This window comes from Onychomys torridus, chromosome 15, assembly GCF_903995425.1.
Source record: "Onychomys torridus chromosome 15, mOncTor1.1, whole genome shotgun sequence".
Lineage (NCBI taxonomy): Eukaryota > Metazoa > Chordata > Mammalia > Rodentia > Cricetidae > Onychomys > Onychomys torridus.
The window spans coordinates 44,690,509-44,718,007 of record NC_050457.1 but is presented as its reverse complement, the minus strand read 5'-3'; the positions used below and the strand labels follow the sequence as shown (position 1 = coordinate 44,718,007).

At 40.8% G+C, this 27,499-nt stretch overlaps 1 protein-coding gene across 1 annotated transcript in view; it reads right to left on the bottom strand.

Moving 5' to 3' along the window:
* The window catches only part of Mroh2b (maestro heat like repeat family member 2B), a 57,461-nt gene that overhangs the window by 11,310 nt on the left and 18,652 nt on the right, over window positions 1–27,499 (bottom strand). Inside the window, exons 16-30 of the mRNA XM_036207344.1 lie at window positions 26,851–26,992; window positions 25,899–25,942; window positions 23,600–23,707; window positions 21,456–21,572; window positions 18,857–18,964; window positions 18,230–18,382; window positions 13,127–13,153; window positions 12,181–12,303; window positions 11,941–12,020; window positions 8,566–8,701; window positions 8,380–8,475; window positions 8,043–8,132; window positions 7,599–7,719; window positions 3,824–3,921; window positions 2,010–2,162 (exon numbers count right to left, since the gene is read on the bottom strand). Coding sequence (XP_036063237.1) covers window positions 2,010–2,162; window positions 3,824–3,921; window positions 7,599–7,719; window positions 8,043–8,132; window positions 8,380–8,475; window positions 8,566–8,701; window positions 11,941–12,020; window positions 12,181–12,303; window positions 13,127–13,153; window positions 18,230–18,382; window positions 18,857–18,964; window positions 21,456–21,572; window positions 23,600–23,707; window positions 25,899–25,942; window positions 26,851–26,992 — 1,596 coding nt within the window. The remainder of the gene's footprint in view (window positions 1–2,009; window positions 2,163–3,823; window positions 3,922–7,598; window positions 7,720–8,042; window positions 8,133–8,379; window positions 8,476–8,565; window positions 8,702–11,940; window positions 12,021–12,180; window positions 12,304–13,126; window positions 13,154–18,229; window positions 18,383–18,856; window positions 18,965–21,455; window positions 21,573–23,599; window positions 23,708–25,898; window positions 25,943–26,850; window positions 26,993–27,499) is intronic.

Here is a 27,499-nt window from a genome sequence, read left to right as displayed (position 1 = left end):
TAAGTCAGCAATTCTACAGGGCAAGGCAGAGATGGTGGAGAAGGGCATTCTTGTCAGAGGGACACAGTACAAATGTCAAGGTGAAAAGCATGGGGACAAGGGTGATGTCACAGAAGAGATGACGCCAGCTCCCAGAGGATAGCAAATGTCAGCCACTGTTCCTAATTTGGATGGTAACCAGTGACAGTGGGGAATATACTTTTTATATATATTCAGATTCTCTATATGGGTAAGGGCATGAATCTATGCAAAGATACCTTGCCTCTACTACAATTTTCTTTTTTGTATGGATATTAAAATTAGATACTTATTATAAGCATAATATTTTTATCATAAGGGTAACATTTTCTAAATTATTTTAAAACAATGCAAGCATCCCTCAAGATGATTATCTCAAAGGTCCAGTTCAATGATAATTGGGGAAGGTTTAATTTCCCTTTCAAAAATTTTACCATAGTTTGTTAATCAATCTCTCTCCTTATGCCAATCACACAAACATACAGGGATTCCATACTTATCAACTATAATTTCCCTACATTTAGCCTCATGCCTAACACGTGGTTTGCCATATGTTTTTTATAAAACAATTTATTGGAAAGTAACTAGGACAGGAATAATTTCTAATCACCTTACTCAAAGCTATATAATGAGGATTGTTGACAATGGGATGTGGGGTAAGAACCTCTTTCCTTCAGAGATGGCCTCATTCAGTTTAATTCTCTTTCTTGCTGGTTAATCTTGGAGTAGTGTGTGTTATCTCCGACTTGAGAAGTCAGGATAGAGCATCTCCATTTGGAGCTCTTAACAGAGACTCCTGAATCTAAATTCTGTTCTTTCTTCTTAAGTCCCCAGCTGTGACAAAGGACTGAGCAGTTTCCTCAACCCGCTGTCAACCTTGCTTTCCAGATAACAAACACCAATGGGGTGGGAAAGAGCAATATGAAGAGCAGCAGTGAACTGGAGACACTCCCAAGGCTTAGTGGCCATCTCAGAAGCACCCACCTATTGTAGAATATTATTTTAAGGTGTGCTACTTTTGTTCATGTTGCATTTGTTTAACTCTGTGAAGCTGTGTTACTTGCCTGTTTAAAACACCTGATGGTGTTTAATAAAGAGCTTAATGGCCAATAGTGAGGAGGGAGAAAGGATAAGTAGGGCTGGCAGGCAGAAAGAATTATACAAGGAGAAATCTGGGAGGCAAAGAAGTAACCAGAGAAGAGGAGGACATCAGGGGCCAGCCACCCAGCTACACAGCCAGCCATGGAGTAAGAGTAAAAATAAGATTACAGAAGTGAAAAAAAGGAAAAATCCCAGAAGCAAAAGGTAGAAGGGATAATTTAAAGTTAAGTAAAGCTGGCTAGAAACAAGCCAAGCTAAGGCCGATCATTTATAATTAAGAATAAGCCTCCATGTGTGAGTTATTTAGGAGCTGGTGGTACCCCACCCCCAAAGAGCAAATAGCCAAAGACTAAAAAGAGCAATAACAACAACACCCACCTACTCATTTTTCTGCCTTATAAATCTATTAACCCAATTTCAAGAGGCCAGAGCTGTTTCCTTTGGCCAGACAGAGTGGGAATCATTTTGAGGTGTGTGTATGTGTGTGTGTGTGTGTGTGTGTGTGTGTGTGTGTGTGTGTATGACAAAGTATCCTGGGCTGGCTTTGAAGTTCATATATAGCTAATGATGGCCTTGAACTCCTGACTTTCCTGTCTCTATCCTCCAAGTGCCACTCTGCCATGTTTATGCCATGCTGGGGATTGAACACAGGGTTTTGTACATGGTAGGCAGGTGCTCTATTGTGTTTTGAAAGTTGTTATAATAATTAAATATTTAGCTAGGCCACCCAATCTTGTTAACATATAAGTTGGTGCTCTGCTAAGGACCAGAAACCCTTGCCTGCTTCTCACTAGACTCCAATGATTAGAGGAAGAACAGAATGGGAATTTGACTTGGCACTCTGGAGCTGCTAGAATCTTGCTCTGTTAAAGGGTTGGTTGTCAGTTCACCTGATCTTCCAGCACAGCCCCATGCTCCTTCAGGGCAGCAATCATCCATATACCACAGGCCTTGGTGCACATGGGGTTGAGAGTTTCCAGACCATCCAATGTTTCCTCCAAGAATGCCTGAATTTCTTCAGTGGGGATGAATTTGCAGATAATCTGAGGATATAGCCACAAATGCATTATCACACACCTCACTTTAGATCCAGACATCTAAGCCTTCTACTATGGTGTGTTTTAGGATAACAGAAACCATTGTGCTTTCCAAATGGTTAGTATATTACTGAAACCACAGAGACTAGAGAAAATAGGACCTATTCTGATTTTTTGTCTCTAAGCAAACTCTACCTGGGGTGGACTCTTCTATCATTTTATATTTATTGAATCTCAAGCCTGCTGTGACAATTTCTTCTCCAAATCCAAAGTTATAGCATATTGCAGAAGGGAAAACAGCGGAGAATATATATATGAAAGTACCTTCATACACATTCTATGTATTATAGAAATATGTTTCAAATTTTGGAGAATTTGTCACATATACTGAGAATCATGATGAATAATCAAGTGGCTGGCAGTATCCATTCTTCACTATTAAGAGCAGTCAATAAGTCAAGGAAATAAAAACTGCAATTTTGATCTCTAGGTATAGGGAGTCCAGAGTGTTTGATGGATAGCAGTGTGTGAATTCGAGTGTCTATGTCTGAATATGATGCTGATGACTGAGGGTGGGCAGCCAGGTGGAAGTTGGCAGACTAAACGAGTTCCCTGGGGCATCATCTTGGCCTTTGAGTAACTTGAGTTGAATGAAGTTTACTGACAGGAGACCATGACTATTCAGAACTGCCTTCCCCCAGTGTTAAATGGTCTGATGATGTTTTGTTGAGAAAATAATGAACTATATTCCACTCTTTTCATGCAAGCCATTTTGTGAGTTTTTATGATTCCAAGAAAAATGATCAGGCTCCTACAATATGCTGTGAGCTAACATCTCCTTCTCATTCGTATCTAATTTTGATCGTCTTTGCTGTCACCTTGATCCAAGCTTTCTCACCTAACTGGATTCCTGTCATTTCCTCCAAGCTGACTTCAATAATTTTGCTCTTATTCCCTCCACATTCCGACCTTCCAGATTGTTTAGACCCACCGTGACAATACACACTGTCAGGATACTTTTCTCTACTCTGTAAACATGATGTCATACTCTACTGACTTCACTGGATACATTTTTTTTTCTCTAGAGGGTCATCTTTAACCTATTCCTTATCCCCTTACTTGATTTTCTTTTGTTCAGTTATTATTACTTGGTGTTTTATTTGACTAGGATGCAATATAACTTTGGGTTTCTTTTCCTAGAGCCTAGAGTTGATCTTGATGCATGCTGTATAGTCACCATATGCAAGTGATTGAATGATTGAATAAATGACAGAATTGATTGGCCAATCCTCACAATAACTAAGAGATAAGCTGTAATCTTTTTGTCTGAAGAAGGAGAAAGTATTTCCTGCAGTATACAGAGGGTGCATTTGATTGACTGGAAAATACTTTCTCTGTTCATTCTACTCCAGGGCTGCCCCTTTCAGAGCCACAGCGTTCAGAATGTTTTCCATATGGCCTAGTTAATCACAGCTGAGGACTTGGAACATGTACTCAAAGTTAGTAAACTTAGGAACTGACAGAACAAAAGGTCTCTCTGAAAGGTCAGTTTGAACATCTAAATCACTGCCTTCCTGCCTTCATAATGGGGAGGACCAGAGCTCACTCATTTGGAAACTGAGCCAGAAATAGCTTTGTTTATGAGGCCAGGCTTTCACATCCATTACCTTAGCTATTTTGGAGGCTATCCTGATCTGGACCTGCTCATCGCTAGATTTCAGCCCGTCCTGCAAGTCTCGCAGTCTGTCCACCTCCAGGCAAATGCCTACAGTCAGCAAAGGGAGAAAGAGGCTTTCAAAACCCAAGCAGAGTTGAAAAGTCTTGCTGTGTTTCGATGTGACAGTACATCAGCTGTTGAACGCTTTTTTACAAAACATGCAAAAAGGTCACCCGATGAGGGGGTGATCATAAAAGCCCTTTCTACAGGTAGCTCTGGGCTACACACTCTGCACACAATGATCTCATTTTCTATTGGTATAAGTCATCTGGGGTATGCATTTTCTCTGCTCCTGTTTCTAGTTTTGCAGGTGAAGAAGCTGTGGCAGAGTGGGGGTGAAGCCATTTGCCTGAGATCACACAGATAGGGCTGTCTGAATTTGAACCTGTGTCTGTTTGATACAAATACCAGAGCCTTAGTAACTGCCATTACTACGCTTGAAGTTTCATTCTGTGGTGAGTTACCTTGAGGAAAATTAAAAAGGAGCAATTTTTGATAGAAAAATGTATCATCAACTGCGAAATTCATTAATGGTAACAATGTATAAAAAGACCTAAATATTAATGTGTTGTGGAATATTAGTTAAAGATGTATTATATTTGTTTGTGCTGTGAAACATTTATTTTGCAATGCAAAGATGTGTTGCACTCTCTTATGTTGTATTTAACCCTGTGAAGCTGTGTTACTTTGCTAGTCTAAAACACCTGATTGGTCTAACAAAGAGCTGAATGGCCAACAGCTAGGCTGGGGAATGGATAGGCAGGGCTGGCAGGTGGAAAGAATAAATTGGAGGAGAAATATGGGAATTAAGATTGAGGAGCAAAAGGAGGAGAAGGAAAGGAGGATGTCAGGGACCAACCACCCAGCTACACAACAAGCCATGGAGGAAGAAGTAAAGAAAGGTATATAGAATAGAGAAAGATAAAAGCCCAGAGGCAAATGATAGATAGGATAATTTAAGAAAAGCTGGCCAGAAACAAGCCAAGCTAAGACCAGTCATTTACAAGTAATAATAAGTCTCTGTGTGGTTATTTGGGAGCTGGGTGGTGGGCCTCCCAAAGAGTAAAGAGAAAAAAAACCAAAAAACAAAAAAACCAACTACAGTAATGATTTCTTGAATGTCATGAGAATGTATATTAATGAACTTTGGACCATTCTGTGTGAGGCAGCCTAGCCAAATGCAACAGACATAGTACTTAGAATCAGATGTAGCATAGCCATAATGTCACACACCTTTGATCCCAGCACCCCAGAGGCAGAGGCACATGGAAGGCTTTGAGTTTGAAGCCACAATGTGAGTTAGTTCTAAGCCAGGCAAGGCTATAGTGTGAGACCCCACTCATCCTTCCTTCTCCCTTCCTTCATTCCTTCCTTCTTTTTTTAAAAGCAAAGAATCAGATATACCTAACTGAAAGCTCTACTTTATTACTTTTAGTGGTCTAAGTACTGATGTATTTCTTAATTTCTAATTTACCATCTTCAAACATATTGGTTATTCATGGGTACTTAATTTCTTATCACACTAGTTACTTACACCTGGTTGATGTTTAATAGTACACATGCTTCCCTAATCCCCATGTTGCTTATTTGATCAACCAAAGAAATATAGTAATGTTAATTAAGAAAGCATGGCTTTCTTTCTTTCCTTCTTTGTGTGTGTGTATGTATGTATGTATGTATGTATGTGTATGCTACAATGCCAAGTGTTCTTATACTCTGCTTTATACCTGTCACTGAAGCTAGACATGGTGGCCTACAAGCTCCAGAGACCCTCTTGTCTCTTCCCAATACACTGCTGGGTTACAGGCAAATGTGTCATGCTCAGCTTTTTATGTGGTCATTGGGGACTTGAGCTCAGGCTGTCATACTTGTGTACCAAGTGTTCTTAACCCATGAGCCATCCCCCATGCCCTAAATATATAGGCCAATCTGGCCTTGAATTCACGATTCTCTTGCCTCTCATCTCTTCAGCTTATCTTTCTGGTGGGTGCCCCCACAATGGGCAGAATTTCTTGCAAATCAAGTGTTTGAGGATCTGTGTTGTGTATGTGTTAGGAAATCAAAGTAGCCTGCAAGAAAAATGGCTATAAAATAACAATTCTGATTCTTTGTTCATCAGAGCTCCCCTTTTCTCTAAACAGATGGTGACTAGATGGTATTAAACTTATATGCAGTGTCTGAGGTGACATTTGACCTCTGTGGAACTATGCTCCTGTAATGCCAAGCTGCCATTGCTGACACATCTGCTGATTTAACCTCAAAATTGGGAATGAAAATTTAAAATACATACATACATATATATATATATATATATATATATATATATATATATGGTGTTGTACTGGCTCATTTTGTTTGTCAACTCAACACAACCTAGAGTTATCAGAGAGGAAGGAGCCTCAGTTGAGAAAATGCCTCCATGAGATCCAGCTGTAAGGTATTTTTCTCAATTATTGATCAATAGGGGAGGGTCCAGTCCTTTGTGGGTGGTGTCAGCCCCGGTCTGGTGGCCCAAGGTTCTATAGAAAGCAGGATGAGCAAGCCAGGGGGAGCCATCTAGTAAGCAGCGCCCCTCTGTCGCTTCTGCCAGGCTTGAGTTCCTGTCCTGAATTCCTTCAATGATGGACAGTGATGTGGAAGCGTAAGCCAGATCAACCCTGGGTCATGGTGTTTCCATTGCAGCACTAGAAACCCTGACAAAGACAGGTGCTTTGCCTGCATGTCTGTCTAAGCACTTCATGTGTGCCCTGGCTTCACAGACACCAGAACAGATCATTGGACCCCGTGGAACCAGAGTTACTGGTGGTTGTGAGCCACCATGTGGGTGCTGGGAATTGAACACAAGTCTTCCTGAACTTCTGAACTGCAGAGCCCCCACATTCTCTTTTTAAAAGTACAGACAGTTGTTCACACATAACTGGAAAACCGAGGGTGGGAAGTCTTTGTCTCTAAGATAGAAACAAAACATCCACAAAATGCTCTCTTAGGGAACTCTGGAAATTGCACAGCACCATAATAATTGTGTAATTTTTCTCCTGGAGAAATGCATGTGGTATAAAGACACTGCTAATATGTTCAATTTCCCAGTCATTTAGACTTTCAAAACATTTTTACCTACTTTAAGAAATCATTGTAATGCTTTTGTGTTAGTTTTTTTTTTTTTTTTTTTTAAATCTAGGTGTGGTGGGACACATCTTTAATTCCAGCACTGTCGAGGTGGAGGCAGTTAGAGTTCTGTGAGTTCCACATTAGGTTGCTTTAGTGAGTTCCAGGCCAGCCAGGGCAGCATAGTGGGACTTAATCAAATCCAATCAAAACAGAAACAAAAACAAACAAACAAAAAAGAAACACTAAGCTGGTGGTGCACACTGTTAGTCCCAGAATTTGGAAGGCAGACTTATATTTGTGAGTTCAAGTCCAGCCTAGTCTAAATAGTGAGTTCCAGAGCACCCAGAGCTACATAGTGAGACCCTGACTCAAAAAGACAGAAAAAAAAAAAAGAAAGAAAGAAAGTAAAAAAGGGAGGGGGGAGTCACTGGGAAAGTGACGACTTGTTGCAAGTCCAAAAGACAGTGAATTCTGTGATATAATTAAGATATTAGAACTGGAGCTGGAGAGGTAGGAGGTGGTTGTTGAAATGAAGATTCGTGGAAAGAGAAGGCAGAGGTTAGAAGCCTTGAAAACGTCTCCTGTTTATACGCGAACATCCCCCACCTCGCCCTCACCTTTTACACAGAACAGACCGATGGTGGAGCTCGCAGCGGCCTGGCGGATGCTGGGCAGGGTGTCACACGAGTGAGGAGCCAGGAGTCCAAGCAGTGACCCAATTCTGAAGTTCTGTGGTGCCTGCAGGATAAAGGAGGCACCCATGTGATGGGGTGGCTTGACGGTCTATCAGGGTTAAGCCCACTCTTTCCCCTGTGCAGGTCCTTTAGAAGGATGTTAAATCCTGAACACCTAGACGGTGCCTGGTTCCTTATGGGCGGGGGAAGACTCCAGTGAGCAAGCTTGCAAAGTCGCCAGGGTGCTTACTCAGCTCTGGAGCTGGGAGATACCACCCACAGCTTTGCGGAACCCTTCCATCTGCCGCCTGAGACCCATCATGTGAGAGTCGCAAGAGTCCCCATTGTTGACTAGCAAGACAATCTCTGCTTAAAGGGAGTACTTGCCTCAACGTCATTTGTTAGGATTTTCGAGGTGATTTCGAATGCTCTTTCTCTCTCCCACTCTTTCTGGGAAACAAGCCACATCCGGAGAAGCTGTTGGGCAAAGAAGGAAGGTATTGCTTAGTACTCTTCATTTGCATTTGATTTCTCTTCCCTTCTCCCTCTCTCTCCCCCTTTCTCTGCTTCTTCTATAAATTAAAACGCAAAACAATTGGCCCTATGCGGGAGGGTAATGCTGGAAGTCTTCCTGTGGAGAGGATGGGAGGGGCTGGTTATCGGAGCACACCAGCAGACACGCTGGGGGAGTGGGGCAACCAGTGTGAATGGTGGCCTTACTCACGTTAAACATTTCTTCACAGTTCTGGGCATCCATGTCATCCCATATCATGGACCTCAGAAGTTTCCCCAGGGCATCCATAGATCGTTCATAGAGAAACTGAAATCAAGGGTGACTGTTGGTCTTAGGCTGCAGGGAAAGCAGTCCCAGGGGGAACTTTTCTCGCTTCTCGGGGCCCCCATCACATACGTTAATGCGTTCCTTGTCCTTGTCCGTTTCACCCGCACTTTTGAGTTTTTCCAGAGGCGGAAGGGGCATCAGCCTCCGAATATTCTCTTCAAGAATGTTCAGGTGGTCATTTAGTGAGAGCACAGGCTTCAGTTTGCTGAAATGAGAACCGTGTGGAGGAAAGACTATAATTACAAACAAACTTGCCAGGACCGTGATGAAGACCTGTCCATAAAAATCTGAGCAGGTGACAGATGTGTCACACTCTCTGAAATATTTTTGAGATGTTGAGAGAAGTAGGGATAATACAGGTAAAGGAGACACATTGCTCCCTGGGAAATCGGGAAGATGTTAAGCGTTGTTAGTATCTGTTAGAGGCACTTTTGGTGTTAATGGTAAATTCTTACTGTGAGTGTTTTTCGGTTAAAAAAAAAAAAAGCAAAGATGGTGAAGGATGAGGCAATTTGGCTCTCTCACTTCCTCCCTCCCCTCCATCCAAAAGTTTACTATATAGTTTTCACAACAATACTTGACATGACCTGGGAAAGTGCAAATGTCAGTTCAGTATGAAAAGGCCCTTCGTTAAGATTTGTGAAAATGGAAATCAAGACAATAAGGTACACTTCAGAGCTTCTGTATTAGGAAAAAAACCCACAAAACTAAGAGTATGAAAAGGTACTCAGAGAGGAGTGTGAATCAGTGGCCTGCTGGGAAGAGCGTTTACCATCTTCTCATTGCCATCGTTTGATTATTCTCTTAAAATTAGTGTACTGCTGTAAAACTAATGCACAACACACTACATCTATTCAAGTCTACACTTTAATGAACTTGGACAAGCACACAGAAGTGAGAACGACAACGTGATTGGCACATGACCTTTCTAGCATCCCCTGACTTTTCTTCCTGCCAATTTGTGGGTTGCCTTTCCCTCCGCTTTGGCCCCATACAATCAACACTTTCGTGTTTGCGATTAGAGACTAGTCCAGTTCTATACAAAGTGAGTGTAGCCTGTAGGCACCCATGGCCATTGAAGTTGATCATATGAATTAAGATGCCATGTGTGATACATATCCAATTTTGAGAATTTTGAATAAAAGATAATGTAGTTTAAAAAATACTGAGCAAATGATGAAATGATCATATACTGGATATATTGGGTAAAATGAAACAAAACATGCACTTCTCTTTAGTGCTGGGGAAGGCTTTGTGCATACTCAGCAAGTACTCTATCAGTATACTACATTGTACTCAGCTCTGAACTGATTTTAAAAGTGTGTTACAATGTCACAGTAATTAAAAGAGTGCAGTGTAAGTATATAGGTAGACTCATGGACCTATGGAATAGAACAGAGAACCCAGAAATAAACCTTCAAGTAATATAATGATTGATATTTGATTTGGATGCTAAGATAGTTCAGTGTGGGGAAAGAAGAGTATTCTTTTAATTTCTTTGGAAACATTTACTGTGTACATTTTAGAAGTATTAAACATGGTTTTGCTATATATGTATGTATATAACTACTATAGGAAAACAAGTGAACTCATGTAATAGGTCATAAAACCTCCCCACACTGTAGCAACATCAGCTATAATTTATTCATGTAGTTGAAATCTTGAATTAGCATGCCATTTGGAAGCACAGCTGTTAATGGGACACATTATCTTCAGACTTATTCATTGTATAAAATGTTACTCTGTATTCTTTGATGGATACTGTTTTATTCCCCTTGGCCTTGCCTTTAGTAGCCTTTGTTTCATTATCTATTTTTCTTTTGTACTTGACTTTTTCCTTTAGATTTGCCATATAAGAGAGAAAATATGGTACTTTTTCTTTCCATGTTTGGTTTATTTTATTTGGCACAATGTCCTCTAGATAAACCCAGGTTATGACAAAGGACAAAATAATTTCTAATTTCTAAGGCTGGATAATATTCTATTATGCATATGTTCCCCATAGTCCTTTATACACTTGTCTATTGATGAATACATAGGTTGCTCTCTTACCACGGTTTTTATGGAAGACCCTACGATGAACACTGGAGTTATTTTACAAGGTGGTGATCTCACTTTCCTTGGGTATCTACCCACAACAGAGACTGAAGGGCCATGTGAAAATTCTGCTGTCAATTTCTGTCTAAACTTCCATACTGTTTACCACAATGCACCAACATCCATGCCCAAAACCACAGTATAGGATTCTCTTTTCTCCCACCCCCACCAACACTTATTTCATTTTAGGCAACAGCAATCCTAATGGGTGCAAAGTGATATCTCATAGTGTTTTTGATATTCATTTCCTTGATGATTAGTAGTCTTGAGTATTTTATATATAACCATTACACAGAAATAAATACAAATAAAGAAAAATGTAATTTGTGAAGAATCGATGATACTGTGGGAATTTGTAAGATGAAGTGAGAAAAATTAGGGTGAAAGGTCTTATGCAAACAGGATCTCAGGTCTATGAAGAAAGTGAGGACATAAAAGATGTTGTCAAAAATGTCAACAGGAGCATCTTGGGTGAGCTTTGTTATTTTAACTTTACTTTTCAAATTTTAACAGTAAACTGTGATTCTAAATTGCCATGGGGAATATGATTCTACAAATGTGCACAAAATTATTTTCTTTGTCAGGTTTGTCATGGCTAGCTCCCTAAAGCTAGAGTGTGATTAGATATTTCCTAAGATTTTAGTTTGAAGATGAAAATTTACCTGTAGGCTAAGATCTTGGATGAGAAATTTCCCTTTGTGTAGAAATGTAAGTCTCTCATCTATTAATAAACCCGACTCTTCTGAATAGCTGTTTGACCCTGTCATTTATCAAATGATCAATATCTTAGCCAGTTTGGTAACTCTTAAGAAGGAGAGAAAGATGTCATTTGTGAGTCCCACTGAAGAAACGTGGTTGTTTGGGGGAGGATGTACTGGAGCCTGCACTGACGGATTAGTCAGTTGATAGTCAGGAGGAGGTGGAAAGGGAGAAAATAAGAATGAGAAAGATTTGTGGTGGAGTGGGTGACTCACAAGCATTAGGTCCTGAGTTTGCATCCCTAGAACCCAAATGATGGACTCTGAGAACCTATAAACAAAAGCTGCAGTGATGTTTTGTACCTGTAACCCCAATGCTGAGGTGAACAGAGAGACAAATTAGTGTTCAGGTGGGTAGAGAAAGGGAGACCCACTGGCCAGCCAGTTTAGCAGAAACTGTGAACTCTGGGTTCTAGGGATTCTGTCTAAAAATGGGGTGGAGAGCAATTGAAGAGGACACTCCAGGTCCACCTCTGGCACATGCACATAGGCATGTGTGTACACACACACACACACACACACACACACACACACACACACACACACATGAAACATATAATGCACTAAGAATAACAAAGATTTCTTTTACCTTAGGTATCTAAGGGCGATTAAGACTTTCCACCTAACAGGGCTGGCCAAGGAATTCAGGGGTTCATCCTTTATCAAGTCCTGGAACACAAAAGAGGAGGCAAAACATTTCAGAAAGACTTGGGTCTTTGGGTGCCTTGGGTCAGAAGGATTCAAGAGATGTGTTTCATCGTGTTGCTGAATGTCACCCACTTTTACATGGAATACTCAGGGCCCCCCTTCTTCCTTCTTGTGTACACACCAGCATAAAACCGACCAGCACCTCCTTGTAGATAAATTGGAACTTGTTGCAGTCCTCAGCGTCTTGGATGGCAATGCCAACCTCAGTGATGCTTCTTGTGAAACTCATTTGCAGATCCATGTCCTGAAGCAAAGTGAGTCCCAGTAAAAGTCTTGGTCTTAGGCACCAGGCCTGGGTCTACAAATATGACTAAAGGTGACACATTGACTTCTTTTGCCATCTCTACCCCCTACTTAGGGTTTGAGTACCAAGAAAGTTAGGATATGAAGGTCAATTTCTTCCCATACACATTGGAGGTTTTCTAGAACGGTGGTTTTCAAACTTTTTTTCTAACCAAAAACCACAGAAGGAAATAAAACATAAGACTTACTTGCACAAACAAAATCTAAGACACAATTGAAATAAAAATTAATAATAATCTTTTATGTGCACTGTATTGTTTAATTTTTCACTTTTACTTGGTTTTATTAAACATTTTGCTGCTTGTGACTTATTAACTTGATATCATGGTCCCCCTTGGGGGGTGTTCACAATCTGCAATTTGAAATGCACTGCAATGGTTTATACTTGTAAACCACCTGGAACCTTAATATATCTCTTTGTTCTTATATTAGGCTTATGGGGCATGGCTTCATTTGGGTCAGTGAGTTGCATGTTGAGATCCTTTTCAATAGAATCAGATCAAGAGGTCATCTGTACTTGTCATACTTCCCAGGGAAAAGAATGTTCAATGTATGCACGTATTTCCTTTTTTATCTATCCACCCACCCGTCCGTCTGTCCATCCATCCATCCATCCATCCATCCATCCATCCATCCACCCACCCACCTGTCCATCCATCCATCCATCCATCCATCCATCCATCCATCCATCCATCCATCCATCCATGTATGTATGTATGTATGTATGTATGTATGTATGTATGTATGTATGTATCATCTCCTACCTTATTTATCACAGACATGCCGAGAACCTGGAAAATTAAAGACAACAGTAGATACAGAATGAGCAACAATCAAAGACACTTCCAACCCTCAAATACACAAACAAATATGCAGAAGCACAGCCACAAGAGGCGTCTTGTCTCACTGGCAGGTCCATTAAGGACAGCAACAGCAAGAAGGGGAAAGACAATATTTTCAGGCTAAAACCTCTCTATCCGGTTTTGGCAGGGAGAAAGGGAAAAGGCTTTCTGGAGCAAGTCATGGGCAAAGGAGGGCCACAGGGTCACTGACAGTTGAAAGAACAGTCAGAGCTGCAGTCAAACTTGTGCTGGGAATTTGAGTCTCTTCTGGTGGGATTGAAGCATTAGGGCTATTTTTAGCATGTGGCAATTTTCTGTTCCTTATTTGAAGCTCTATGTGGAGAGGAAAGGTATCCAGTTGACCTGAGCCCTATCAAGCATGCACACAGCTCCCAATGAGCTCATTTACAGTGTGCTGTGAGCCACTCTGTCAAAATCATGTGCTACCACTGTCCACTGGACTCCAGACAACTCTACCTCCCCAACTCCACCGCTTCATAACTAGCATATACTACTGAATTCAGGTGTTTCAAGGTCAAAGGCAATCTGTATGCTCTAATTTTAATTAACTAATTGTATTCTGTGTTTTAAATTGTATTATTTATTTACTTGAGATAGGGTCATGTTATGTAGCCCAGGCTGATCCCAATTTTTCCTTTCTTCTGTGTTTTCTTTTTTTTTTTTTTTTTGCTAACACACAAAGAAATGGATTTGTGATGTTTTCATATATGTAAATAATTATATTTTCTTCTAATTTCCTCCTCTACTACCCGCCCCCTGTTCCTTGCCTCTAACCGGTTCTTTCCTCTGCTTTCATGATACATACATCCCATCACTTGCTATTGAGTCCTCTTCCTCCTCTCTTTAAACATATGCCTCTCTCATCGCAATTCACAATTACCTTCTACTTTTATGACTGTGTGTATATAAATAAATTCAAGCATATGTATGTATATATTCTACATATGACAGAAAATGCAATATTTGTACTGACCTATTTTGCTTAACAATAATTTTTAGTCTTATCTCTTTTGCCTAAAAATGAAGTAATTTCATTCTTTGTTTTGGTTGGACAAAATGCTATTGCACACATATATCACATTATGCTTTAGTCTGTTGATGGACATGCATGCTGGTTACACATTTCGGCTATTATTACTAGTGCTTCAATAAACATGGATGCACAGTTATCTCTGTGCTATGCTTAGAGGTCTTTTAGTATATACCCAGAGGTGCTAGAGCTGGGCCAATATAATAGTTCCAATTTTAGTTTTGTGAGGAACTTCTGTATTATTTTCCAGAGTAGCTATACCAGTGTACATGCCAACCTAAGTTTTTCTCTTTCTCCACACCCTCAGCATCATTTGCTGGTATTTGTTACCTTGACAAGAGCCATTTCTCTTGTGGTGAGATAGAATCTTAAAGCAGTTTTAACTTGTATTTTCCCCTATGACTAAGACGCTGAAAAATATTTATTGGCTATTTCTATTTCTTCCTTTGAGAACTGCCTATTTAATTCATTTAGTCAACTTATTGACTGGGTGACTTGTGACATTAGTATTTGACTTTTACAACTCCAGGGAGGCTACCTAGAAAACAGGACCCTAAGAAAGACACAGGGATCACCCAATGACAGAGAAATGGATGAGATCTACATGAACAACCTGGACGTGAGTGGGGGTCATGAGGGGCAAGGTTCGAGGGAAAGAGAGCTTAGGGGAGCAGGAGATCCCAGCTGGATCAAGAACAGAAAGGGAGAACAAGGAATAACAGACCATGATAAATGAAGACCACATGAGAACAGGAAGAAGCAAAGTGTTAGAGAGGCCCCCAGAAATCCACAATGATACATCCACTGTAGACTACTGGCAATGGTCGAGAGAAAGCCCGAACTGACCTAGTCTGGTGATCGGATGGCCAAACACACTAACTGTTGTGCTAGAACTCTCATCCAATAACTGATGGAAGTGGATGCAGAGATCCTCAGCCAGGCCCCAGGTAGAGCTCCAGGAGTCCAGTTGGCGAGAAAGAGGAGGGATTGTATGAACCAGAATTGTTGAGACCAAGATTGGAGAAAGCACAGGGACAAATAGCCAAACTAATGGAAACACATGAATTATGAACCAAAAGCAGTGGAGCCGCCAACTGGATCAGGCCCTCTGGATAACTGAGACAATTGAATAGCTTGAACTATTTGGGAGATACCCAGACAGTGGGACTGGGACCTGTCCTTAGTGCATGAGCTGGCTGTTTGGAACCAGGAGCTTATGTGGAGACACTTTGCTCAGCCTGGAAGGAGAGGACTGGACCTGCCTGTACTGAATCTACCAGGTTGAGCTGAATCCCCAGGGGAGTCTTTGCCCTGGAGGAGATGGGAATGGGGGGGAGGGGCTGGGAGGAAGGCGGGAATGGGGGCGGGAGAGGGGAGGACAGGGGAACCCATGGCTGATGTGTAAAATTAAAACACAAATATCCGTATAAAAAATAAAATTTGAAATAAAAAAAAAATGCTCTGTTGAACCATCCTCACTTCTCTGGAATGAAATGAACTTGGTCATGGTATGTGATTTTTTTTTTTAAAAAAATGTAGTCTTGAATTCTATTTGCTAGTATTTTATTGATTTTTTTATATGTTCAAACTCTTAATTTCATCCCCTCATCCTTCAAGCACTATGATTACAGGCACATAGTAACACACAAGACTTTATTTTTACTTAAAAGACTAGGTTTAGTCTAGTAAAAATAAAAGACTAGATCTCTAGCTTTGGTTTTAATTGTGTGTGTGTGTGTGTGTGTGTGTGTGTGTGCGTGTGTGTGTGTATCTATAGTAATTAGTTTCAGTATAATGTCCTAGTCACATTTACCCACAAGTCTTATTATTTTCTTTACATCACTTTCATATGTAATAGCAGAATTTCTTACTCTGAAAATACACTCATATTTATTTCAATCATCTTTATCTCCCATTTTATTTTTGTACTGTTTACTCATTGGATGACTAACAGTTAATGTATCACAAAACATTTTATCATGTTTAAAAAAATTCCTCATTGTTGCTTATTAGATTTGAGGGCAAGAGAATCATCTTCTGTTGAAACGTGAGCCCTGGTCTCTGGCAAAACTGATTCTAGGTTGTCCCTTTCTGGCTCTATTTTAGGTCTTTTTTCCATTCCTGATTCAGTCTCTTCTGCAGTTACACTGGATATTAGAAATGACATGACTGATTGGTCAACATTTTTATAACAAGAGACTGAAGTCATCCTTAAGTTACAGTGAGCCTTGTCTGACAGATTGTTGTTGAAATGAGAGCAATTATTAATGATGGTGAGGCTGTGCCTCACAGACTGCCTCACAGGAATAAGGTTGCTCCCCTTAAGTGATGGCAGTGCTAACCATTTCCTCAGAACCTTTTACAGAACCAGAGCTGAGATAATAATGATCTATCTTGGTCTGATCAAGATTATGTGCTTTGTCATACCCTGGCCATTTTCTTTGGTTCCCTGTCCAGTAACACCTCACTTTCTGTGAGCCCCTGGAGGACAGACCTGAGATCACTGACCTCCACTCTATTTGTTCTTCCCAACATGGACACATTTCCCTAGAGGTCTAGAAATTCGAGGAACGTGTTACACATCCAGATTTTGTCATCCATGCCTAAAAACGGACTCACTGGTCAACTCTGTCTTTACCGGGCTCTTCTGGTGACTAAGGTGTGTGACCCACTATCCTACACACTTCTCTTGGAATATGCTTATATCTATAATTTTATGAACACCCTACAAAACAATTCTTATCACCTATATACAAGAATTCGAGCCAAGGGCACTGTTATGGTCTGAATGTAGAATGCCCCGCCCTCCTGTAGGCTCAAGTTTTGTGCTCTGTCTCAGCTAATGATACTATTTTGGGAGGTTCTGCAAACTTCAAGCTCAGGGGATAAGGCATATCTTGAGCATGGATCTTTCTTCCTCCTCCTCCTCCTCCTCCTCCTCCTCCTCTTCCTTGTGTGCTGTGGAGAGAAACTTCATCATATCCTCCTGCTACCACACTAGTCTACCCATGCTTGTGGGGGCCAAGCAACTGTTGAGAGAACTCTCTGAAACTATGAGCCAGGTTAAGACGTCACTCCCTTAATTTATTTCTGTGCGGTAGTTTGTTCACAGCAATGCAAACTTCTGTCAGATCCCGACAGCAAGAGGATCTGCAATGTAAGGTAGAAGCAAATGTGAAAATAATCAGGGAGACCTCCCCACACCTGCTTTTGGATAAGACTCACTCGTAAACCTCCTGTGCCTACAGGTTTGCAGATTCATTTTGCGACCTACCCAATCAATATCCCTGGAAATCTACTCTGTAAAGCTGAACTTTGAATTCAACCCCTCTGTGATTCTTAGGGGGTCACCTTGACCATGGTCAGCAGAGCGGCTTTGAATTGACAATATGTGTGAGGTAGTTTGTGAAAGGAACAAAGAAAATGCTCTGGGGGAAGAAGTGACCAGATGGATTGCAGCTCAGTTTGGTGGCTCTGAGGTTAGCTTCACAGTCTTGGTGTGGGAAAGAGTCAAGAAGGTCAGGGGTGCCTGGGATGAATGCGGAGGAAGAAATGGTACAAAATGAGATGGATGATAGCTTGATAAATGACATTTTATTCAACTTAAAAATAAATACGGTGCTTACTATTTAATGTCACAAGTGACATATGAGAGGTGAAGTGACTGACTCTGAGTTATAAGATCATTACAAGAGGGAAGTGATAAGCCAGCTGCCATTCAGTGGTGTGGGGTAATTATTTATATTCAAAGAAGGCTGAGATCACCATGGATACAAGTGGCCTGGAAAGGCATCTGGAAAGTCACAGGACATACACTGCCTAGAGCCTCAGGAAAGAAATGACATTTGGCCTTATTCCATAAAATAGTGTCTCTGATAATATGTGCTCATTTCTCTAACACGCTAGATCTTATTTATTGATTTTAGTTTGGTGCCCCAGCCTGGAAATGGAGGCAGTCCTGTGACAGGTGTTACCTGAGAACATTGGTTATAGAGAAGCAGGATTTGATCCATGATGTCTTGATTAAGCCTCTCTAGAAGTTGCTGCTTGGGGGCATGGAGGGCCACAGCCCCATAGATCAAGATGAGGTCTGTCTTGGTCAGGCTCTTTTTTCCAGAAAAAATACCCTTAAAGACAAGGAGAGGGAGATATAGATCACGTGAGGGAATTTGCTTTCTCTCACACTTTGTCTTAATCCTGTGCACCACCACAAGGGTTAAATAACCAGATTGGGATGATTGCAGTGATTCTCAAACTGGTATGTTCTTGCTTGCACAAATGTGAACAACCAGGACTGTGGTGGGGCCATGAAGCTTCTGTTAGTTAGTGTCCACCCCACCCCTCCTTCAGGGAAGTTGAGGTAAATGTCACGGAAGCTGTGGTTGGACAAATGCAGACACATGTAGGCTTTCCTGGTCAGCACTAGTGTCAGTGAAAATGGAGTATCCTCCTTATATAGCTGGTCATCCTGCAACGCCAAAGCTCAGAATCTAGAGTGGTAAGAATAGTGTGGAGTAGAGACGTCCACTGAAGAGGTAAGCCTCTGAGGTAACTATGGGCTTCAGAAAAAAAAAAAAAAAGAAATTATTCCTTTACCTTACCTTACATCGGTTGATAAAAAACTTCTCCTTGTCTTGGAATGTTTTAAGAACTTTTAGAACAATATCCAAGTGGTTCTCAGAGCAGTATCCTAAAATAGATGTTGTCCCCTAAAATCAGAAGGAGCAGATTTTGAGTGTAACCATGCATTCAATAAATACTTATTGAGTACCTACCACGGTGTGACAGACACTTTTCTGGTCATTGGGAGATACAGGGTTGAACAGAGTACCCTGAAACCCCCTTCCTGGTTGGGTACACAGCCAGATAAGACTGCTGGCGTACGCCAGAGGGTGACGAGCGCTGCCAATATGAAGGCAGCGGCTGATGAAGACTGAGAACATCTGCCGCGTAAATAGGGTGGTTGGAGATTCTCACACAGACACAGTCAGGTCAAGCAGAGGCAGCGCCCTGACTGTAGGGAAAGCATGAGTTGCTGGGATTCCTACAAGGGAGAGTTCCAAACACAGGACAAGCACAAATGCCTGAAGCCACTGAAGAGAGCTGAGCGACTGATCTTAAAGGTCAAGGAACCTGAGGTCTACAGCTGATACCCAAGAGTTTGGATGCACGACTCATATTGGTGGTTTTTTTTTTTTTTTTTTTACATTATTTTTTTAAGTTCAACTTTTGTCCCCGATCAACAAATAAGAAGTGGTACAACAAATGTTATGTGGTACAGTGTTAAGCTTTGATACCTGCCTACACTGTGGGATATTCAAATGAGGCTGAATATCATATTTGTTGTCCTGTATATCTACAGTTGCTGATGAGTGTGTGTGTGTGTGTGGGGGGGGTGAGGGTAAATCTAAAACCAATTATTTTGGGGCATTATGAAAGGCCTAAAATACATTATAACCAGCAACATTTATTAATAATTTTGAGGAACCACCACACCGTTATTGAAATGGCCTCATATATGAGGTGATTTGATTCTTGAAGTCTGGTTGTCAAGACCTGGTTGTTTCCTGTTCTAATGATACAGCCCCCGTCCGTAGTCTGCTTCCCATCTTGCTTTCTCAATATGGACGTCACAGTAAAATCTTCCTTACGATTCATACAAGAATCTTGTCATGGTCTTTCATCGCAGCTTGTTTCATGCGTGCTGTCACATTTCATCTGGGTACACAACACTACGGGGGTGCTGTGTTTAGTTCTGACACACAAGCCCCACCCCCGACAGGGGAAGGCCCTTGGCACACATGCTCCTACCAAATAGCTTGTGGCCCAGTGGCCTCAGGCAAAACCCTAAGATACAAGTTTGTTTGAATCTTGTAGACTGTTTGTCTCATAACACTTCGTGCTTTTTCTTGTCCAATTCATCTGTCATTCCAGCCTGACAAGACCCAGTCCCTGGACAAATAGACTCTCAGTTGGCCCAACGCTTGAGCTGTTGGAGAACGTTTGAGAAAGCCAGGAGAGTTCCACTTTGGTGGGGCCCTCAAATCCGTAGAGCTGTCTCAAGACCTTAGTTTTCTTCTCTCATTTATTTCAAGTTCAACCTCAAGCCTCCCTCCCATCTGAAAATGTTCAGTAAAGTTCATGTTCAACTGTGAACTTTGTTATATGTTCCATTCTTCCCAGTTTTACCGAGGACCTGAGTTACACAGCACCAAGGTTGGTAGTCTGGTGTTACTTGATTGATAATCATGTGTGTGAGGATGCACAGACAGAAAGGCATGGTCTCACTTACCACGTCATGTGTGGGCACTTAACTCACCAACAATGGCATTCCTAAGTGACTTGGATGTTTGGGGGCACTCACTAGCTTCAATGAGAGGAAACAGGATATCTGAGGAGCTCCGAGGAATGTCATACTTTGTCATAGTTTGAGAAATTCTAAGAACTCAGAGTGAGAGTCTTAACGGATGATTACACTGGACCCAAAGTTACTTTGCTTCCAAGTGTACAGCTCCATGAAAAGGGACAGTATGATGGGGAAGTCATGTTAGAAATATCACCCAGGGAGACTGGTGGTCACACACCTTGAGAAGAGGAGGATAGTGGTGCAGGTGCAGCTATACACACCCAATCAAGTTTAGTGGTTTCTCCTATTTACTGTGAGAGAAAGAAACTTAAACATCTTAGAACAAGATAATGCTACAAGATTTTTTTTTAGCAGTTTCTGTTAATGGGGAGGGGGCTGCTCATTATTTTCAATATAAGCCTTTCCTTTTCTCCACAGTAGTACATGCTCTGCCAGCTAGGCTAAGCAGGGAGTAAATAAAAACATCTCTCTGTCTCTCTTAGGTTCGTGCTCATTGCTCTTTCTAAATGACTGTTAAAGTCACTCTCAGCTTGAAAATTCAATCATCCTGATGGTTATCACCATACTCCCAAGAAATCAGTGCTAAGACATAAGACACATCATGGGGGTATTAAGGGAGAATGTTTGAAATTCATGTTGCAGTATTTTTACAGACTTGGCAGAAAAAATAATAAGGTACTGACATTTAAACTTTTTTTTTTTCTGAAAAGAAATCCTTTTGGACTTTCTAAATGTACTAAGAATTCTAGTTAACAAAACAGCCAGGGTTGTCTCAACTTCTGTGGAGAGGAATAACAGCTATCACCAAAAGAGGGGACTGACATGGGTCTCACCTGTCTCTGGTCCCCCAACTGGCTGGGAGTGACCAAGAACTCCTTGATCTGTGAGCTCACAAACTCTGTGTCTTGGCAGGATGCTAAGGTAGTTCCCAAGGCTTTCCAAAGAAATTTCTGGAAGACAAAAGATGAACTGTAGGATTCTAAGAGTTTGGAAAACAAGATTGATGAAAAAGAGGAGGAGTTGAAGTAGTCATAAGGAAAAAAAAGCACTTGGTCTTAACTTATAATTGCCTAATAGCTGCGTGCCTCACACTTACTCTCTTTTGGAGAATGTGTTTCCTTCAGGCTTTATCTCCACTGGTGTTCTTCTGCATGCCTTCAGGAAGTGTTCCTAACACTATCATGGCTTTCATTCTCTATCATAACTTCTTTTAGAAAATGTATACGTGTATATAATATGCCTTGGTCATATCCATTTCCTATTTCCTCCTTCCAGCTCCCCTTGGCCCTCTCTAGCACATCTCCTATCTTCTTCTCAACCCATTTTATCCAGTGCTGTCCATATGAATTTATGTACGGGGGTCATCCACCGAGGCATGGGAAACCTAGTAATGGCTTTCCCCAACCCTAACCAATGAAAAGTGCCTCTCTCTCCTTTCCTCAGCAGATGTCTGACCGTAGCTCCACAGCTGGGGATGGGGCGTCTGGATATCTCCCTCTTCCAGGCTGGAATTTTTAAGTCTCTTTTATGCCCATGGCCATGGAAGCCCTTGTGTGTTGTTAACTTATGAGGTCAAGTTGGCTAGCCAGTTAGGAATAAGAGACTATATGGAAACAATCTGTCCAAACTAAGACCATGATGGACAAAGGAAGCTCTAGTACACACTGAGAGTCTGCTTGAGAAGACTGAAAGTTGAACCCAACAAAGCCCAGTTCCCAGACAGTTGTCAAAGTGCAAGATTGTGGAGAAAATGAATGGCTGTTACTTCAAACTGATAGATGTGGCTTGTTATGCAGCAAAATCTAACTGGGTACACATTTAACTTATTTTCAGTGTAAGGATTCAATTGTTCTGCCTCTCCAGGTATAGTAAGTTGCTCATGCCTGTTATCTTAGCACTCAGTAACCTAAGGAAGATTTCCATGAAGTTCCAGGTTTGCCTGAGCTACAGAGTAAAACACTGTTTGAAAAAAACCTAACCCATCAGAATTGGTCTGCCTCTTTAGAAGGTTATTATCTTGGAGTGATCTTATAGGTTTGGAAACTGCTGGGTGAATGGTATGACTTTAGGTACACAGGGACTATTTGTGCAATGAGGAAAAGGCATTGCTTACTTAGTCTTAACCTGCATCTCCAGGCTTTGGGGACCAGTCTGGAGAATTGGTACTTTGAACCAAATCAGAGTCAGTCAGGGAGAACTTGGAGAAGCATATAGAAGAATTGAAGTTAATAATGAATAATAATCACTTGGTATTAGAAATTGTAAAACTTAAGACATGTTTTTCTTGAATACTAAAATTTATGAATGATTTTTAACCTAATAATGACCATGGTCAAAGCTGCTTTTATACCCAGCACACATGTACTACTTGCGTCACTTAGGGACCTGCTTCTGCACCTGTTGAAAACCTTGAAATATATCAAACCATGAATATTCTGAGGATTCAGAGATTTAAACAGTTTTCCACAGGCAACATTAGAAGGACATAGCAGACCCTGGATTCAAATTCCATTTAGAATGGAACTCTGCAGTGTGGAGAGTTATGGACATGACACAAGGGAACTCAAGAACTGGATTTTCAACAACCTCTTGCCTCTAACTTTGCTCAATTTCAGTATTATTTCTGGCTGCCTGGCTTGTAACACTGACATAATGGGAACAAAAGCACAAACAGGCATTCAACCAGCTCAGCCATTTGCCTTCCTGTGTCCATTCTTCCTCCTCTAGAAGAGATCCCTGGATTGTAGCACAAACATATTGTTCGATATTCCTTAAAGATGAGTGGTCTTATGGGCATGGTAGGCTACATGGGAGAGAAGAGAAGAAGGAAATACTCAACACTCAGCAAGTGACCTAAGGGGAGTCCTTTATCTAATCACTCCTTTCTCCTTCTGGATGTGCTGAAGACAAGATAAAGCACGAGAAGCCATTTTGGGTCATAGGGTTGATGCCAAAGTCCCTTTGTTGAGAAACCAACCTTTTCTATGGAGCTGTTGGAGTAACTGCCCATTTGCTGGCTGAAGTCCCGACTCAGTTGACTGGTCCAGTCTACGTCACTAATTTTCCATAAAGATTCCTTGAGCAACTGTTATAGGAAGTGAAAGTTACATGTGAGTTTGACTTTTTTTTTTTTTTGGTTTTTTGAGACAGGGTTTCTCTGTAGATTTGGAGCCTGTCCTGGACTAGCTCTGTAGACCAGGGTGGCCTCAAACTCACAGAGATCCACCTGCCTCTGCCTCCCCAGTGCTGGGATTACAGGCGTGCACCACCACTGCCTGGTCAAGTTTACTATTTAGTGGGTTTTCTTGGTACTTTTTTTTTTTTTTTTTTTTTACTTTCTAAAGCCTATCTATCTATCTATCTATCTATCTATCTATCTATAACTGGGATCATCTTTTCTCATTAAGTAACTTATTATTTTGAAAACTTTCCCTTCATTTATTTTTAAAACTACTTTTTGATATTCTGAATTCCTATTAATACTAAAATACACATATGTAGGTACTTTATGCAAGTACCTTCCTTTCCTTTCTTAAACAAAACTTATACAAAGATTAAAATAGAATATAATCAGAAACATAAATTGCAGTTAACATTTTTCAAGTTTTGGTAGATTTGGAAAAACTCCATTAGTCAATGTTTGTGTGGCTTATTGCCTACAAAATGTGAGAGAGAGCTTTCAAGTAGGGGATGGAATATCTTCAAGAACCCAACAGAGACACAGGTGCATTTCTGCAAACTTGCCCTCTTTGAAGTAGACCTTCCTGAACTTACTGGATATTCCCAAAGAGAACCATAAGGAAGACTCTTGAATCCTTGTATTGCCTCATGGAATGGTGTGTTAAAAAGAAGTTTTATCTTATTTGAGGACATAAATCAGTTAGGATTTTAAAAACATAGTATTTCTCTTATATTTCCACTCTTTAAGCTTAGAAAAGAACACTTAATGTCAAAGGCCTGTGAAAAGATTGTATGCATCTTTGAAACCAGAGCTCAGCTAGTGGGCCTCTTAAGGAAAAGAAATGAAATAGTCTTGGAAGTTTGAGGAAAGAACATATGTTACACGGCTTTGAAAAAAAGATTAGTTGCACACTCAAGCCTGGAAGAAGGAAGCGACCTGCTCTGGAGGCTTCCTGTTGGAAGAAAGAAATTCCCCATTGCAAACAGCTATTTTTAAAAGAATAGCTAGTGAATACAGACAGGGTGAGGATTTTGAGACAGGAAGGAGGGTATAAAAGAAGTAGGGAACTGAAAACCAAGGATCAGCTGAGCAGGGCCACCACTTTCAGATCTTCTAATATATATATATATATTTTCACCAAGTCTTTAAAACATGGCAGTTCTTCAGTCCCACTCCTAGAAATCCTGATTTTTAAAGAAGCATTGAAAAAAGATAGAGGAGGAACTGTGGGGAGACCATTGAAAAACTGGCACTTTTGTAATTTTTAAAACATATTTATTTACTTGGTTGTGCGTGGGTGGAGGTATGAGGACAATTTGTGGGAGTTGATTCTCTTCTTCCACCGTAGGGGAATGGAAATGGAGTTGTCAGTCTTGGGAGCAAGACCCTTATCTGCTGAGCCCCCCTGCTAGCCTGAAAACTGCCATTCTTAAGAAGCCGTAGGAAATTCCTTTGTGGACAGATGATGATGGGAATTCTGCCTGACCAAAAGCTTGCTGTCCGTGAGCCCCTCCATTGCCCTCGGGTTCCTGAGATGAAACTCTCCTGTCCACTCCTGACTGCAACTTGATATCCCCCACAGCATTGTTTATGTTTAAAAGTCCAAGGAGTTTATTGGCTATAGAGGAGGTTGTTTTCTGGAGAAAGGACACAGCACCGACTGTTTGGGTTTTAGAAACCAGGGCTGGGTATGGATAGCAGGAAGCAGATAGAGAAGAGTTTCATTTTGGAGCACAGAAATGGGATTTGCATTAATTTCTGTTTTGTGAATGACAAAGGAATGAAGGGGGTATAATTCTTGAAGAATCAAGAGTTAAGACAGAGAAAAATAGTAAGTAAAATAGTGAAGGTTTTCTTTAAAAGTGAGGATCAAACATTAAGTTCCCATTATGACCTAAAGAAGGTTTAAGAGCTTGCGATAACATGCTAGTCACCTTCCCAAAGATGCACCCTCCTCTTTGAAATGCATTGTTTTGCTGTTACTTTAGTTGATAAGAGGAATAACTACCCGATTTTACCCTCCATCGTCAATAGTTCTTGAGGATTCACATTTACCTGGCTGCTCATTATTAGTCAGTGCAGGACCTTCCCTTACCTGCAGCAACATGGTTTCCCACAGCACAATGCTAGAATTATTTCCTAGAAATGAAAATAGACATAATAACTTCAAGTAAAGAAAGATCAATTCTCCCTTACTCAACATCTAGTGGATGAGACAGTTCTACTTCAAAGGTTCTCTTTGTTTAGGATGAGTGTTTTGAGAGGAAATTTACAATGTTGGCAACTTTAAACTTCTCATAAAATTGACAGAGTATCGCTAATCTATGATAAAATCTACTTATTTTTGCTAACTTCAGAATTAGTAACTGAAATGATCAAATTTCATAATGCATATTTTAATGATGATGTTTTCAGTTATTTTTTGTTTTGGAAAGCTTTGGTGTGTGTGTGTGTGTGTGTGTGTGTGTGTGTGTGTGTGTGTGTGTAAATGCACACATACTACCATACACAGATGGAGGTCAGAGGACAACTTTTGTGGGTTATTTCTCTTCTATCATGCAGGTTCCAGAGACCCAACTTAGGCTGCCAGGATGTGGTTGGTGGCAAGTGTCATTACCCACCAAGACATCACCCAGGCTCTGTTTTTATTTTATCATGTAGCCCAGGCTGGCCTCAAACGTCACTATGTGGCTGAAAATGACCTTGAACAAGATTATTTCTACCTCTCGATTATTACAGTTAGAGGTATACATCAGCAAGTAGTGACTTTTTAGATCATAGCAAAGGAAAATGTTTCCACATAAGGGAACAGATCAGAGCAAAAATGTAAGTTCCTGTAAAGCCCCCACTCCTGCTTTAATCACCATGACCATTTGAGAACTAGAGGGCAAGAAGTCAAGGAAAACAAAGCAAACAAAACCTATCCAGCTCATTGCCTTAATTGCCTGAATTTGGCAGTTTTGCCTTATGGATTAATAGATAAACAGTGCATTATTTCTTTTTGGTCTTGCCTCCTAGCATAAAGACCCAACCACACTCCCTCATACCTTCAAGAGGCCTCAGGAGCTCAGGCAAGCGTGTTTTCCACAGGTCTACCAGCTTAGGATGGATTACCTCAGGCACTATCTTCAGAAGGCCTATTGCGCTGACCCCACATAATTTCCCTAAACTGGCCAGCATAGCTATGACCTAAAGGCGGAGGAGGACATGAACATCAAGTAAGAATGTATTTAGCAGGCCTACCTGCCTTTGCCTTATTGTACTCTGTTAACAAAGAACCCAAGTCTCTTCATACTTATTCAAGGGCAAAGGTAATATTTAGGCAACCCTTTCATTTTTTTTTCCCGTCCTGAGGATAAAGCTTAAAAATATGGAAACAAGGAACAGAAAAATTAATGGAAAAAAATCAACACTTGGATATACTTATTAATTAAATAAGAACATGCAGAATATTGTCTGACTATGTGATATATAGGTGGCTAGATAGGGAGAAGAGAAATATATACTGCAGGTATGAGATTTATTTAAGGGTACTTATGGATGGAATTCAGTACACATTTGTTTTAATTTTAATTCAGGGGGCTCATCTTGGATCTGAACCTGCATTCTGTGCTTATTTTTAAATAATTAAGTTTTAATAAGAGTTTCAGAGTGAGAGATAATTTTATCAGTAATAATTTTTATGAATGCCACAAG